We start from the raw sequence: 16614 nt of genomic DNA on the forward strand, positions 1-16614 counted from the left end.
TATTTATTATGCAAGTAGAATGCCCTCTGTATGGTACGAAGACTGTAGATTATGTTATATATTATATTTACTATAGAATCTCCTCTATATGGAATGGAAACTGTAGATTATGTTATATGTCATATTTATTATAGAATGCCCTCTATATGGTACGGAAACTGTAGATTATGTTATATATTATATTTATTATAGAATCCCTCTATATGGTATGGAAACTAGATTATGTTATATATACTATTCAAAAAAAGTAGGGGATATTTGATTTTTAAGTGTTATTAAAGTCACCTAATGAAACTGACGAAGAAACAAATGACAAAATGAAATGAAGTTCACATTCATCAATTTATTCCAAATGATCGTTAGACTAAGTAAGGCACAGACTGACCATTATAAGGGTAAAATGATACCCGGGGTCAAACAGCAAAGTTACCACAGCATCACAACCAAGTCAGTAACGGGTAAATCCTCCTCTGTTTGCCAAACAAGCATTGATCCGACGTGGCATACTCCTAATGAGACGTCTAAGGTCATTTTGGTCCAGATTGTCCCATTCCTGTTGCAACGCAGCAGCAAGTTCTTGGACATTGGCAGGACGTTGTTGACGTTGACGTAACCTCTGTCCAAGCATGTCCCAGACATGCTCGATGGGGGAGAGGTCGGGACTCAGTGCTGGCCAAGGTAATGTGGTGATGTTCTGTTGTTGGAGGTAACCTGTAACGATCCTGGCCCTGTGACATCTTGCGTTGTCATCCTGGAAGATGAAACGGCGGCCATGACGTCGTGCGAACGGCACAACATGGACTGCCAAGATGTTGTCCCGGTAGAACTGGCCTGTAACACGCCCTGCAACAACATGTAAAGCCGTTCTTCCAGCAACAGTGATGCCTCCCCACACCATAACAGAACCACCCCCAAATCGATCATGTCTGATGACGTTAACGTCTTGGAAGCGCTCGTTTCGACGACGCCACACCCTCCTACGTCTGAAAACATCACATTGCTCCAGCGTCGATTATCCCAGTGTTGACGATCCCTACACCAACGACGTCTTGCCTGAATGTGATGATCTCTCAAACAAGGGATCACGCGAGGATGTCGGGCGCGAAGGTGACCCCTATGCAGTCGATTCCGAATCGTCTGGCCACTCACTCTCACACCAGTGTCTGTTTGAAGACGAGCGCTGATCTGATTTGCTATGATGACACGATTTCTCAAGGCCAAGGTACGGATAAATCGATCCTGGGCTTGAGTTGTCGCCCTTGGTCGACCTGAGCGTGATCTGTCCTGTACAGATTGTGTATCACGGTATCTGGACCATAGCCTGCTTATGACAGACTGAGAAACATTCATCGTCCGCGCCACAACCGCCTGTGTTGTGCCGATCTGTAGCATGCCAAGGGCACGTAACCTTTCATTTTGGGTAAGCCGACGCATATCAAAATTTGTTTTCTGGTCACTAAAACAATTAAACTGATGTTTCCACCCTGGAATTCAATGCCACAATGACTGTAACATTCAAAGTCAGAGTCGTGCAAATCTTGGGTTGGACCCCCATGATGATCCCAAGCATCACCTGCATTCCATGCGGTAGCTATTGGTGCGTTTGGGCGTCACATGTAACTGGAAATGTTTCTTCTGTTAGGTTCTATAGTGACTTTTTTCGTAGTCATTTGCATATTTTAGTATTATGCCCCCAAAATCAAATATCCCCTACTTTTTTTGAATAGTATATTAAAATTATTTTAGAATCCCTCTATATGGTATTGAAAATGTAGATTGTGTTATATTTATTATAGAATGCCCTCTATATGGTATGGAGAATGTAGATTATGTTATATATTATATTTATTATAGAATGCCCTCTATATGGTATGGAGAATGTAGATTATGTTATATATTATATTTATTATAGAATGCCCTCTATATGGTATGGAGACTGTAGATTATGTTGTAAGTCCTGATAGTACTGGTAATGGTGTAAATGAAGACAAAGTAGATCTACATATAAATAAACATACAGGACGTTATCATCTAACATGTATAAGGTAAATGAGTATTTTATTCATTAGATAAAATGTCATAGATCCATTTTACTAAGATGGTAATTTTGATTATGTAAAAAGTTAAATAATAATGTAACCCAGTGTAATAAACTAGTCATTTTACCAAAACATCAACATTATAGTCAACTCCTTGTTTTCATCCATTTTTTGGTGAAAAGTCAAGAGCAATTTAATTTGTTAGTTGTGAAAGTACTGAATGATTTATTTCTAGTTGTTCTGGAACCTTACAATATCTTTGTTCAGGAAACCCTTGTTTATAACATAGTCGTAGTTAGTGAATTGAGCATGTTATAGTGAAGCACATGCATAGCTCCATTTTTGTGCTTGAAAACATGTATCTAGGTATATCTTGTTATTTTTTTAAAGTATTCCTTGTTTGATTTTGCAGGTTATATTTTTCGGATAAGTTTGAGGAACCACCGGTGGATATTTTACCATCTGTAGCTGAAGATGAAGCTGGTTGGGGTTGTGTGATATCTTAAACTCTCCATTATCATTACATCATCGTTTCATATCATTAGTAAATACATGTAAACAGAATCTCAACAGTTGAAATCCGAAGTACTTTGGATGCCACAAATTTAAAAATTGAAATTTAGGGAATACCTGTACACTACACGACTTGCTCTTACAAAATTTGTCTGTTGAACAGTTTAATATCTGTTACAGTTTTTTAATGAGCAAAGGGTAGATTTTTATTTCTAACCATTTTGGCACAGTGTGAAGTAGGACTTCTCTGTTATTTGAAGTTTGTAACACTTGACACATCAAACCCTTAATATGTATGGTTTAATGGTCGAGAGCGTGACATTAAGTTATATATTGATACTGCATTAGCCGAGTGTTGTTTCAATATATTACGCAATGTCTTTAGCTCGAGACCATTAAACAAATTAGAATACAGATACTATCCCGCACATGCTTTTCAATGAAATACGTCACGCGAGTCCAATATTTCATCTAGTATAGATAATGTACGATTGGCAAGTTGCCCGTACATTATTGGAAATAATGGTACGCCGTCGCCAAGTCGCCAACATCAAAGGATGACGTCACATCTGTATGTTAAGTATATATAACATAATACAAAATTATTGTATTTACAAATATTATTACAGAGTGAAATGAAAGTTTCTTTAATTTGTAGAACTACATCATTTTATAGGGATGCTTAACTAGTTACTACTGAAACTTGATCCTCAAAATATCATTATTCATAATAATAAACAACAAATCTTCACATTTTGATTTATTACTAGACAATTGCAATATTTCTACTTAAAATTAGCAATAAATATTGATAATTTGTACCATGTGCAAGGTAGATATATGGTAAGGTCACATGTCTGCAGAACCGTAAAAGAATGGTGGATAATGTGGTTTGAAAGTTCAGAATGTTTTATTTATGAAAATGTAGAGTTCAGTAAACAAAAATGTATGAATTAATATTACCTGTGATTTTTACTCACTGCTTATAAAATTAACCCTTTAAAGTGCAGTGTAAATATACATGAATTAATACTACCTGTGATTTTTATACCTTATTTATAAACTTAACCCTTTAAAGTTCAGTAAAAAAAACAATATTAAATATTAACTGTGATTTTTACTGTGATTTATTGATATAATTGTTTTATATTGTTGCATTAGTGATTGTTTATAATACAATGTAATAAATGGTATTGTCTGTCACCTGTAGTTGTATATAACACACCAGTACTCCTACACAAATGTTTAGGGTGGGGCAAGGTGTGGTAGCTCATTTATCAAATACTAAAATCCAGAAATCGAGTCAATTTAGCAGATTATACATGTAGACTTGATTATCTGCCAATTATCTTAAAAACTCTATATACTATCTGCTAGTTTGAAAATAATCCTACAAGAAATCGGATCTGTACAGTGTTCAGAGGAAATTGTCGTGGGAAATAAAATGGGGTTTAACGACCTACTGTTCTGGTCCGACTGGGCTAATGAAGACAGGCATAAACCACACAGTGTGCTATGAGGGAAATTTTGCCAGGACAGCTGCACTACAGTCTACTCTTATATCGAATTCCAACTGCCAAGGGATCTTTCACATGCATGCCACGTTTTTCGTCCCATCCGAACAACTAGACAGATGTCCTTGTCAGGCCCTCTGTCCTGCATCACTGACAAGGGGAAACTTTCTCGGCCAACACCGGGATCGAAATTGTGGTGGCTCCAAAGTTGTGGTGACATATACATTCCCATCAAATGTTGGCAAATGAAATGAAATGGGGTTTAACGTCCTACTGTTCTGCTCCGAACTTGGCTAATGAAGACGGGCATACGCCATACAGTGTGCTATGAGGGAAATTTTGCCCGGACAGCGGCACTACGACCTACTCTTATATCGAATTCCAACTGTCAAGGGATCTTTTACGTGCACGCCAATATGTACATGTGACCTCGGTTTTTGGTCCCTTCCAAACGACTAGATAGCTGTCCTTGTCAGGTCCTGCATCACTGACAAAGGGGAATTAAAGACAAACACCTCTAGGTCAATATAATATTTTATTTAATATTGGCTGAAATTGCAATTCATAAGTGACCAGTTGGACCCTGACTTGTCTTCATTAGCCCAGTAGGTTCAGAAAAGTAGGACGTTAAACCCCATCTCATTCTTGGATGCAGACGTTTGATTTCAGACTCTTTATTGCACCATTGTATTATCTTTTAATAGTAAAGGTTTTATACACTTTCTACAAATCCAGAAAAATAACCCTCATAATATAGAACAGGATGAAGATCCATCTTTTAATTTCCAGTCTTTAACTGGTGGGAGTGACAAGGGTGATGGTTCCTGATAAACTGTAGGAAAATATAACCTGAAAAAATAATCCAATTAACACTACAGATTCAAACTCTTTGAGGAAACTGAATTTTCTTCTATTCATAATTTTATAAACAATATACAAATCATCATGTGGGTCACTATTATATTAAGCAGCTCAAAATACAGAGGATCATAAAATTGGAGTTGAGGACTGGCAAGGAAAAGCCATCAATTGTTGGGATGGGACGAAAAAACGAGGCCCCAGGGGTAGACGTCTAATATCCACCGACATTGGAAATGAAAATAAGAGTGGGCGGTAGCGTCCCAGTCAAACACTTTGCATATTAAGGAAACTGACTGGGTATATATGCCCGTCTTTATTAGCCATTTTATTTTATTGCAACATGTAAATTAAATGTGAGTAATCATAGTAGTTAGACAGCCACGCCCTATTCCTCTCACTATATACACACATATCACCCCACCCTTTCACCTGTAATGAATATACCTAAGTAAATCTTACCTGATTGTTGTAAGCCAGTATTTGGCTGATGTTTGAGGTATTTTATTATAAGATCTATCAACATCGACACCAGTATGATAATTACTGTTATATAAATAATGTACAGTTTCTACATTCATAATAGGTAATCCTGTAAATACAAAACAGCATAAGTCAAGTTTATATACACTGCTATTTATCTATAACATGTACTTAAGTTTAATACTTTAGCTATGTATATTTTTTGAGCAACAGTGGATTTGTGAGTTATGGTGCTAGCTCATTTACAGGAGGTCCAGGTTTCGATTCTGGTGTTGGTCGAGAAAGTTTCCTGGGAGTTTCTAGCCTGGTTTCCCCTTTTAAGTTGTGAAGGGCGATGGTGTCTCGCAATGAAAATCTTCAAGTCATTCGGATGGCACAGAAAAGGAGGTCCTGGGTTTACAATTAGCAGCAGGTATGAGATCTTCGGACAGATGGGGATCGAAGTAAGAGTAAAATTTCCCAGATCTGGATATCATCAATCTGGGGTTATACCAAAATACATTAGGCGTTAAACACCATTCCATTTATACTTCCAAACTAGATGTTATATAGTGGTCCAGTCTGATATCACTTTTATAGAACTGAAGTAACACCCACACTGGAAAGACATTTAATATCTCGTCGATACTTTATTAGGTTTATTTTTAGAATAATGTATGGCGAATATCATGGTTGTATGTGCAATGCGAGTGGTAGAATTTTTCAAGGGCAGTGGGATCTCCACAAATTCCAACTGCAACGGGATCGTTTATGTGTAGGGACTACTATTGGACCGCGATTTTTCTTACAATCCGAACCGCTCGACACACCACATTCCTAGCAAGACCCACAAGTACCAGCCCTGATAAGTGAAAACCTGGATTTAATATACCAAAGTTTCTCATCTTCTTGGCCCAAGCTATACGCGAGTCTAGCTAACATGCTGCCCCCTCCCTCCCCCTTTAATCATTTAGTTCAATCAAAAACATTTCAGTTACCTGTTAGATTTAAGTAAGCTTCCACTCTTTTCATGGTTTCACTCATTGTCTCAAAGCTCTTGATTCCAGTTCGTACAGGTTCAAACAGGCGTGACGTCAGCATCGTGCTGGTATATGACATATTTATATTCGGGCAGTAGAAAATACGTATAAACCGAAGATACTTTGAGTCTATCATTGCCGAATTAAACTCATCTGTCGAATCAGAATCCACTTGAGTGTTACCTGTAAAAGACGGCAAATTCAAGGAATATTTAAACTAGACGGGGTGGCCAAGTGGTCTAACGCGTATTGTTTTAGATCATAAGGTCTCTCCTCGATCTGGACAGATGTTCTGGTTTCGTTCTTAAGGCTATCTTACACTCCGCCGTACGTGTTTTGACAGGCACGGGTCGTAGGGTTTGGCAGCTCGCAGGCCAACCGCAAGAAACCGGGTGAAAATTTTGTATGCGCAGTTCCAAAAGCGCTGCGATCTTCCACGGTGCTAAAGCAGTGGCGGCGCCGGGGGGGGGGGGGGGGGCATTTGCCCCCCATTAATCTGGTTTGCCCTCTGTTTGCCCCCCCCCCCCAATAATTTTAGAAAATAAAAAAAAGTATTTGTGATACGTTTCGGTAATCATTACCGTCTACGGTGAATAAATCACACATCCCCACTCAGTCATAAACTTGCATGTTGTAGAGCATTTCCGACAGTCTATTTTTCAAAATTTTCTTGGCGAGGTCCCCAATGGACTCGCTACTTTGGCGCTCATAAGGGGAATTCGTTAAGGTTCGCATGTCCGTTCGTTTGACATTTTGTTCTCTAGTCGGATAAACTAGTGATCAGGCGACGAACGGTGTCTGGGCAGATCTATTTATCTCGACGATCGGTGCCTGACAGAATACCGTAAGACAGCATTTGCGGCAGCTTATTTTTCAAAATTTTCTGGGGGAGGACTCCCTACTTTGACGCTCGTGAGTGGGCTTCGTCGTGATTCGCAAGTCCGTTCGTTTGACACTTTACCTCATCGATCAGTGCCTGAAATACTGCCAGTCTGCATTTCCGGCAACCTGTTTTTCAAAATTTTCTGGGGGAGGCCCCCTGCCCCTAGTTGAAGCTCGTGCCTTTGCCCCCTTAACCCTGGACTTTACCCCAGCCTTGCCCCTCCAATCACCGACGGCTGGCGCCGCCACTGTGCCAAAGAGCCCTGTAGACTGTCCGTAGTAGCACGTATACGGCGGGTTGTGAGCTAGGCTTTATGTTTGTAGGTGACATTAAAGGGGTTTTACATACACGTTTTTCTTTGTTGCTTTCGTAGGTTGGTGCCGGGTTGTCAGCCAATCGGCCTTAAAAACAAATATTATTGGCCCATTAATGCAAGGGAGAGCGTTTAATGTGCCGAACAATCCCTCGTCTGGACTGGCCCAGTCGGGGTAGAAAAGTAGGATAATAAACCAAATTTCATTCCATTTCTCTAACAGTTCAAAGAAGGCATGTGGCATTTCACAGAATTGATGAAATGGAATGAAATGAAATGAAATAAAATGGGGTTTAACGTCCTACTGTTCTGCTCCTAACCTGGGCTAATGAAGACGGGCATACGCCATACAGTGTGCTATGAGGGAAATTTTGCCCGGTCAGCGGCACTATCGCCTACTCTTATATCGAAATCCAACTGCCAAGGGATCTGTTACGTGCATTCCAATGTATACACGGGACCTCGGTTTTTCGTATCATCCGAAGGACTAGACAACTGTCCTTGTCAGCTGTCCTTGTCCTGCATCACTGACAAGGGGGAACCACGCCGGAAAATCTGGATGAACTTTCTCGGCCAATGCAGGGATCGAACACCCGATGAACATTTATGGAAGTTATTTGACATGTAATATAACTTACCAAAGGCTTCATGTACTACAGCATCACGTGTATCAAGATTTAATATCTGTATTCCCTGTAATTTAACATGTTCATAAATTATCATTCAAAATACTCTTTTTGATTTCGAATACAAGTTAAATAAACGGAATAGTGAGGATTTGGCCATCAGCAACCGTATTCCATGTGTTTAGATAGCTCGTCTTGTATCTGCATGGAACCAATGTGGCTCGCTACCTATGGTGCTAGCTCATTAAAATAGGGCCAAGGAGTCTATTAACTACACGTCAACGTGTACAACGGACCTCAGGTTTTCGTACCATCCAGACGACTATATATACGCTAGTTCTAACAAAACCCCCTGCACCACCGACAAGGGGAATCAAAGCTGGGGATTTTCAAGGAACTTTCTTGGCCGATACCTGAATCAAACCGCGCGGATTTAAGGACGGGGGCGGGGGCGATTGTGGATAGCGCCCTGGAACAGCGCCCCCCCCCCCACCTGATAATATCAACTAGTACTTGAATGAATTTGTTTAACCTGACGGCGAACGCGAATGCGGCCGAATTTTTGTTTGCACGTAAACGGCGGAGGTTGCCACCAGAACGAATTCTGGGAACAGTTCGCGCGAACGTTTTTTATAGGTCAAATAAGGTCAAAAGGCATACGTGGTCAAAATGATTCAATTGCGCCAGTGTCATCTCCGAATTAGCGCGGATATTCGTCGTGGTCAGTGGTTGCATTCGTGTTCGCCTTCCAACTCAGTATAAATGGACCATAGGTATTTGTGTCTCTTGTTACCGGTGTCGCGATTTAACTGTGTCCCAGTTGGGCTCGGGTACTTTCGCGCCAGATTCAACGGTTTCAAGCTTTTACTTAATGCCGAAAACTGATTTATCATGTTGCTCCATTAACATCGCCATTCGTAGAGTATTTGTTATTTAACTTTTCTTTTTAGCCGATGATAATGATTCCCTGGCGGAATCGAACCAGTTCCATTTGATTTAAGACTTGAGTGTTCTTTTCTTTACTATGCACAGGGGGGCCGCCAAGAAACTCAGATAGCAACTGACGGAGTCTACGGTCCAACTGTCTGCCTTGTCGGTGATTCTGTGCGGCAAATAGCCAACAGCGGGCGCATAGAAAGTCCGACAGCAGTGGGCTCCGATAGACCACGACTGAGGAGGGCGCATAGAAACACAGACAGATTCCAATACCCTATGGCACCCGAGACCGACGGACGATTTTTCTGTAGGGAAAAAACCCACCTCTAGTGGTTCGATAGGCATTACTCAACATGTGCGAATACGTTTTTTTTTTAGGATTTGGACGAATTTCGCGGCACATTGAGAGTGTTCAGGCCTCGGGTGAACCCATTTGAAGACTTTAAGGATGAACATTTTTTTTCGTAAATACAGATTTTCCTGGCCAATATTCGGAGAGCTGTTACAAGACCACAACTGTTACTGGGAGGGCGCATTAATTTTGAGATGTTTGATTTAGTGTTGAATGTTGAAATTGTCTTCGCGATTATGCACATCGAGATCCAGGAAATCTATAAATGGCCAAGTTTGAGGACCCTGGTACCGTGAGCCAGTGCACTTTGGCAGACTGTTGTAGTTTCTACTATCGGTCGCTCAACTGTGGTCTGTGCAGCCAACTAACCTGACTCCGACAGACTATCGTCCCAGGATGCCACCGCCCTCATAATATTATTTTAGTTTACCAAATACTTACTGACTGGCACTTTAACCAGGATTGAGTTTTTTTCAGAACCTCTTGAAAATGTTCAAATTTGGCCGGTTTACTTAATTCACTGGGATATATCATTTCTGGTTTTACTTCATGCATGTCTTGTAGAAAACAATAGTTGACATTATGTAAATTCGAATTAATATAAAACAATAACTTATATAAACTTTGAATGGCATTAAGCGATTGAATATAATATACCACAACACAGTTCCATGGATAACAATCAGTAAATTATATACACACAACGTTTCGTTTGATGACTGAAAAGATTGTCAATAGTGATCTGGGACAAGTGAACTGCAGTAATGGAATTGCGCTTAATGTCTTCGACGACCAGCATTGATAAGTGGAGGAGGACTGCAACACACATAAACCAGTGGTTGCCAGGCAAGATACGCCCACATCTTGCAAGAGATGGACAGAGAAAAAGCTAAACAAAAACTTGATTTTTTTGTACAGCCTGAGGCCATAATCAAGTTACGGCTCGATAAGCATGAATATTGACAGGAACCAAAATCTTTTCAATATAAACATATATTTTAAGTTTCATCTAGATGGAATAAAAAATGTGACTTCTAGAGGGGCCACAACTTTTAGACTATTTGAATAACAAGGAACGACCATTTTGTCCGGCAGTTTCGGTCAGATTTTTATGAAATTCAAAGTCAACCTTCACTGAGGTGCAACGGTGATATATGTAAACAGTTTTTAAAATTGAATCCAAATTGTGACTTCTAGAGGGCCCACAAGCTAAAAATGTGAGTTTTCGAACAATCAGGGGCCATAATCCAGGAAGTTACGTTCCAATATGCGTGATTATCGGATCAAAATTGTGACCTTTAGAGGCTCCACAACCTTGATATACATGTGGGGCGACCATTTTGTCCGGAACTTTTGGTCCGATTATCACGAAATTCAAACTCAACCAACATTTCGGTGTAATATTCGAACGTTTTTTCTTTAAATCGGATAATAATTGTGACCTCTAGAGGGACCACATGCTAAAAACGCAATTTTTCGTACAATTATAAGGGGTCATAATTCAGGAAGTTATGATCCGACATGCGCAAATATCGAAAGGAAGGAACCAAGATCTTGGGTCATAAACATGTATTGCAAGTTTCATCAAAATTGTGACCTCTAGAGTGCCCACAAGCTAAAACCCCCATTTTTCGTACAATCAGGGGGCATAACCAATGAAGTATCAATCCGATACATGCCAATATCGAAAGGTGCCGAGATCTTTTGGAGATAAGCCTGTATTTCAAATTTTGGCAAAATCGGATAAGAATTGTGACCTGTAGAGTGTCCACAAGCAAATTGTGGACGGACGGACGCGGGCGACGGCATAATAAATCCACACGAAAATGTGGGCGTATATATAAAAAAAACAAAAAACAATAAATATTATTTCTTACAGATCTCCTGATTGGCTGGTTGACCATGGACGTAAAATATTCTCATTATATGAACATATCTTTTAGAAGTGGTAGCACCTTTCTCGGACCAGCTGGTAACTTCCGGATCAATATCAATACTTCCAAAACCTTCAGCTATTTTGTTTTTTCGAGTTTCAATGCTGAGTATACTTCCTAAATTAGCAGAAGTTTACAAAATATGTTTTAGTTAGAAAGGACATAGGCGTACGGGCTCGATGAATGTTAGGGGGAGGGGGGGGGGCAGAATCTGAGATGCCCGAAAAAATTTGGAGTTACTGACAGCGTCCCCCCTCCCCCGTTACACGAATATTCCAGCAAGTGAATACAGAACTTTAAAGTGGTCTAATATAGCCTAACTTAGGTGAGTGACTTGAATTCCCATCAACCAATTTACAGTCCGCGGAGAGGGTTTCATAGGGTGAAAATTTAACTGTCGCAAACGCATTTTCCTGCTATTCCAGCACGTGAATACAGCAACTTCAATGCGGTCCACTATAGACTACCTAAGGTGGCTGACCTGAATCTCAACCAATTAATCAATCGTCGCAAGTAATTTGGCTGGAATAGCAAGCGAAATCCAACTGTATGCCGATTTCAATTCCAACCATCCAATCATACTTTTGGAGCTGCATTTACAAATAATAATCGATGCTCGAAAAATGTCGCACAGAGTTGAGTGGCTCCAAACAAAATGTTTTAATTCATAGCCAATTCAGGACAAATTTGTTTTATTCCAGAACGTGAATACAGCAACTTCAATGCGGTCCACTATAGACTACCTAAGGTGGCTGACCTGAATCCCAACCAATTAATCAATCGTCGCAAGTAATTTGGCTGGAATAGCAAGCGAAATCCAACTGTATGCCGATTTCAATTCCAACCATCCCATCATACTTTTGGAGCTGCATTTACAAATAATAATCGATGCTCGAAAAATGTCGCACAGAGTTGAGTGGCTCCAAACAAAATGTTTTAATTCATAGCCAATTCAGGACAAATTTGTTTTATTCAATTAAAAAAAGTAAAATTAGTGTTTTATTGTATTTCGGGCACTTTATTTTGCCAACTAGAAGAAATAATAATATTTGTTTTCACTTTACCCGTCTGCCCGAAAAGTCACATTGCCCGAAAGTTGGAATTCAATTGCTGTCCGGGCGTATGCCTGTCTTCATTAGTCCAGTTGGTGCACAAATGTAGAATTGCATTGTTGGATAAACCAAGAAAGCAGGTGTTGTAGAACAGAAGGGTCAAAGCGCAATAGTTTAATCTTATGGCCCAAGATTGAATATTTTTGCAATTAGCGTTCAGTATGTATCAGTTTATCCCGGTAACACTTTGTAAGAACAGATGCTATTCTAAGTCCTGAATGTACTGGTTTGCTTTGCTTACCTGGAAGTGGCGTTACTTTGAACTTGTTGTTAATTCTTTCTAAAGTTTTCGCCAATCCCTCATAAGTGATAATCGACTGCAATCGAAGATTAGCACGACCTATCGTACCCGGCGCCATGACAAAAGACCCACCAATTGCCATCCCACCGCCCATAAAACCAGCCCTATATGAGACCGGTATTTCTTTTTTTTCAGGAACAACATTGTAAACACCCAGTTGTTGTACTGCACAATCCGAGTCTTTGTTTTTAGTTAACCATAGTCTGCAAATTAAAAAAAGGCATATTTGGTGATGTTTTTCAATGCCATAGGAAGACATTTTGTCGGGCTAAAGGATATTTTACGTGCACTACAAATCTGTATTACGTACCCCAGTTTTTCATATCTTTCTAATGACTAAGAGCAAACTGTCTTGTTTACCCCACAAATCACTTTTATTTATAAAACAATTCACCTTGAAATCAATGTTATTGTAGCATTAACCTACTTAAGCATACATTATGCAAGAGCTAAATCTGCCTATTGTAGGTCTTTCTTTAGGCCTGAAATGTTTTCTAAATTATTAACTAGACATTAATTAACTAATCCAGGCCATAATCAACTCTCGATGGCATCGGATTTCTCCGATATTAAATAGATTAGAACAGATCAGCCATATTTTGATTTAAGCTAAAAATGGAGGAGCGAGACTTAGCTTCCAACAACCAGTACGGTTGTTGAAATTATTGCACACGTCTTGTCAAACATTCAAAGGCTAATATCTTCGCTTGATTGACAAAAGATAACTCCACCCACATATTCTCGATTATCAAGTATCATTCTCAATGGCAGGCCTTTCATCGACAGTCACCGGTAGTGACGTCAGTGACTAACAGTAAACTTCCGCTTGGCCAGCCATGTATTGATTTAATTTTAAATGGACGACTGTTTAAATCCAAACTGTATCCAAACCATCCGAGTGTCTACAGCTTGTCATGTAAATAAAGGTCTAATTAATAATTTTTTTAACATCTGAAACCTAAATAAAGACTCGCAATAGGCAGATTTAGCTCTTGCATAATGTATTAGGAGCGGGACATGGTACGAACAGCTTCGCATATATGTATGGTTAGACGAGAGGCTTCAAACAGTCTTTGTGGCCAAGTCCTCATTCACTAATAAAAATAATCAATAGCCTACCTTTTTAAATTTACAAATTTTTCAAACTATGGTATGGTCAACTTCATAAAAATACAAAACATTCCACAATTCAGTTAAAGTAGGATCTTAATTACCGACTGACCTTAATCCTATTACGTATGCTATAAAACCATAAGTTGGTTCGTGTAATAAGGTCGAGTCGAGATATATTGTCGGTCCTTTCTCTACTTTTCTCTCCACGGTTTCGCATTTCCACACTCTAATACCAGGGTTACATTGTAACCATGCGTTAGCATCTTTCAAAACTTCACTGAAATATAAAACAAACACAACATGGAGACAGTAGGCCTATACATTAAACTTAATTTATCTCCATTTTGGGCGTAGGCTACTTTGGCTCTTAACCGCCTCTAAAGGCCTATTTTGGGGTCAGAATGGAGGTAGGGGTCGTATGGTGTGGACTCTTCATAATTATATTTAAATGACTGATAATTTGGGCCTTACCTGAAAGATTGGAACTTTGGAGGTATTTTGTTTTCAACAGCACCAGGTACCAGGCACTTTGGTAAAATGTCAATATAGGCTAACGGGGGTAACTCTTGTTCATTTTTACAAACAGACGACTGATATTGACCCATTGCTTCTTCGTAGGATGGTGGTGGTGTTGCCGATTCTCCATTCTGGATATGCTCAGGTAGAACGGGATATGGTGGCTTCTCCATGTTCTAACATATAGAAATGATGTTATTTTCGACAATACTGAGACCACAACCAGCAAATTCGCGTGTGAAGACCTTTTTATATGCCGAACCATCTCCATAACGTAAATTGTTAATTACAACATACCTTAAAGCCGTCACTATATTATCCCACGTCATACTAAACTTGGGCTGCCTGTCTACACTTAGCTCCTAATTTTAAGTCCTAATTCGACAATTTTGAAAAGTATTTATTGTTCTTCCATCTAACGAAATTTTAGTCTTTGTGTATATGCCAGATGTGAACCGGAGTAGAACCGCATTACAAAATAGTATACTGAGTTTTGGAATGGCGGCCATTTAGGACAGAGATTTATTATCAAAGTATGAAGTAGATGGATCTCTGTGTGCAGAATGATCCCACTATTGTACTGTAGAATCACACTGTTGTGATGTGGAAGTAATCTGAATGAACCTTGTTAGCGGGAAAAGCGGCTATAGGAAAGCCCACTTTTCGTGCTACATTTCGGTTTCTGCATTCAAGATTAAAGACGAATGGCTTTATACCTTGACGGTGCGAAGAGAGGTCCGTATTAATCCAGGCTGCATCTTGTTTGTGTATTCCATGTATCTGGGTTATGTATGGTGGCTGATTGGTATCATGTCGTAATGTCGTGATGTCGCCTTTCATAACGCGACAACCCGACAACCCGACATCACGACATTTCTACCCGACATTACGACAACCCGAAACCACGACATTTTTACCCGACATCACGACATTTTTACCCGACATTACGACATAATGGGGTGGGGGTAGGGGTATGGCCTTTATGAAAGGCGACATCACGACATTACGACATGATACCAATCAGCCACCATAGTTATAAAAGATAGCCCTGGTACTGAAATTGAATTAATCTCTGTTCATTCTATGTTAAACAAAGTTGTGGGGTTGTGTGTAAAAAATCATGTGCTCAACTGCGCTTAATGACATTCTACACCTCGAAGGTGGGTCGTGGAAATTCAAGTTAGGGATTCCATCAAACAGAATCAGAATGACACGGAAGGCACATATAACATCAACTGGCTTACAAATAACCATAATCCTTTAAGCCTTTGGTGTGTTAAATACAAGGCGGGCTATAGCTTACCTACACTAGTAACACTACACATTCAAAACCTCATGCAAAAGCTTTGTTTATTAGCGATATCGCATGTTACTCACTGGTTGTTCTGTGCACACATTTACAAGAATCTCCAACCGACAGTAAAAGCTTCCCGAAAAGTGTATTGGCTTACATTATTATCCTGGAATACAAACATACAATCGACTATGTATATTAAATATACTATATTACCTATTTAAATCCAACTATAGTTGTAAACTGACAATCCATAACCGTATAGGGTAAACATTACATTGATCTGTGTTAAATTTCTATATTAAACTGCTGTAGTGTGGTTGCCCATGGAAACCTATAAACAGATCTTGTTTAACATAGAATGAACAGAGATTAATTCAATTTCAATACCAGGGCTATCTTTCATAACTATGGTGGCTGATTTATGGTGGCTGATTGGTATCATGTCGTAATGTCGCCTTTCATAAAGGCCATACCCCTACCCCCACCCCATTTTCAACAACTCCTCGGCTAATGACCGATCTCACAAGATCTCACAATTCTGAGCTCTTTTCAGATTTCTATTTTTTTTCATGAAAATATTTGGTGCCCTCCCGCCCCCCCCCCCCCCCCCGCCTTGTACGCCTATGGTGAGTGTGAATCTACTTCCACTAGATCAACCATTTTCTTAATTGCCAGTTTTTTGTTATGAATATCATCGTGGCCGCTTATAACATTGATCATGGAAGTCGACAACTCGACAACCCGACATCACGACAACCCGACATCACGACAACCCGACACCACGACATTTTTACCCGACATCACG

At 39.7% G+C, this 16614-nt stretch overlaps 1 protein-coding gene across 2 annotated transcripts; it reads right to left on the reverse strand.

Moving 5' to 3' along the window:
• Window positions 1-3299: 3299 nt before the first annotated feature.
• Window positions 3300-16133, reverse strand: LOC126826892 (uncharacterized). 2 transcript variants are annotated; one of them, XM_050556007.2, is made up of 10 exons: window positions 16023-16133; window positions 14468-14688; window positions 14106-14273; window positions 12824-13086; window positions 11414-11587; window positions 9978-10093; window positions 8261-8315; window positions 6385-6609; window positions 5387-5516; window positions 4577-4915 (listed from the first exon to the last, which is right to left on the reverse strand). In XM_050556007.2, the coding sequence occupies exons 2-10, from the start codon at window positions 14683-14685 to the stop codon at window positions 4813-4815; spliced, it is 1452 nt and encodes a 483-aa protein (XP_050411964.1). In that variant the 5' UTR covers window positions 14686-14688; window positions 16023-16133; the 3' UTR covers window positions 4577-4812. The 2 variants fall into 2 exon arrangements, with proteins under 2 accessions (XP_050411989.1, XP_050411964.1); XM_050556032.2 differs by lacking the exons at window positions 14106-14273; window positions 14468-14688; window positions 16023-16133 and adding an exon at window positions 14003-14093 and having other exon boundaries at window positions 3300-4915.
• Window positions 16134-16614: the final 481 nt, after the last annotated feature.

Source organism: Patella vulgata, chromosome 1, assembly GCF_932274485.2.
Source record: "Patella vulgata chromosome 1, xgPatVulg1.2, whole genome shotgun sequence".
NCBI classification, from domain to species: Eukaryota; Metazoa; Mollusca; class Gastropoda; family Patellidae; genus Patella; species Patella vulgata.

Excerpts from the sequence above, each read along its gene's own strand:
- LOC126826892 (XM_050556007.2), bottom strand. The coding sequence starts at position 14,685 with ATGGAGAAGCCACCATATCCCGTTCTACCTGAGCATATCCAGAATGGA. Across the intron at positions 14,274-14,467 it reads CCAAAGTTCCAATCTTTCAG|TGAAGTTTTGAAAGATGCTA; the intron begins GTAAGGCCCAAA and ends TTTATATTTCAG. Across the intron at positions 6,610-8,260 it reads TGTAGTACATGAAGCCTTTG|GTAACACTCAAGTGGATTCT; the intron begins GTAAGTTATATT and ends CGTCTTTTACAG.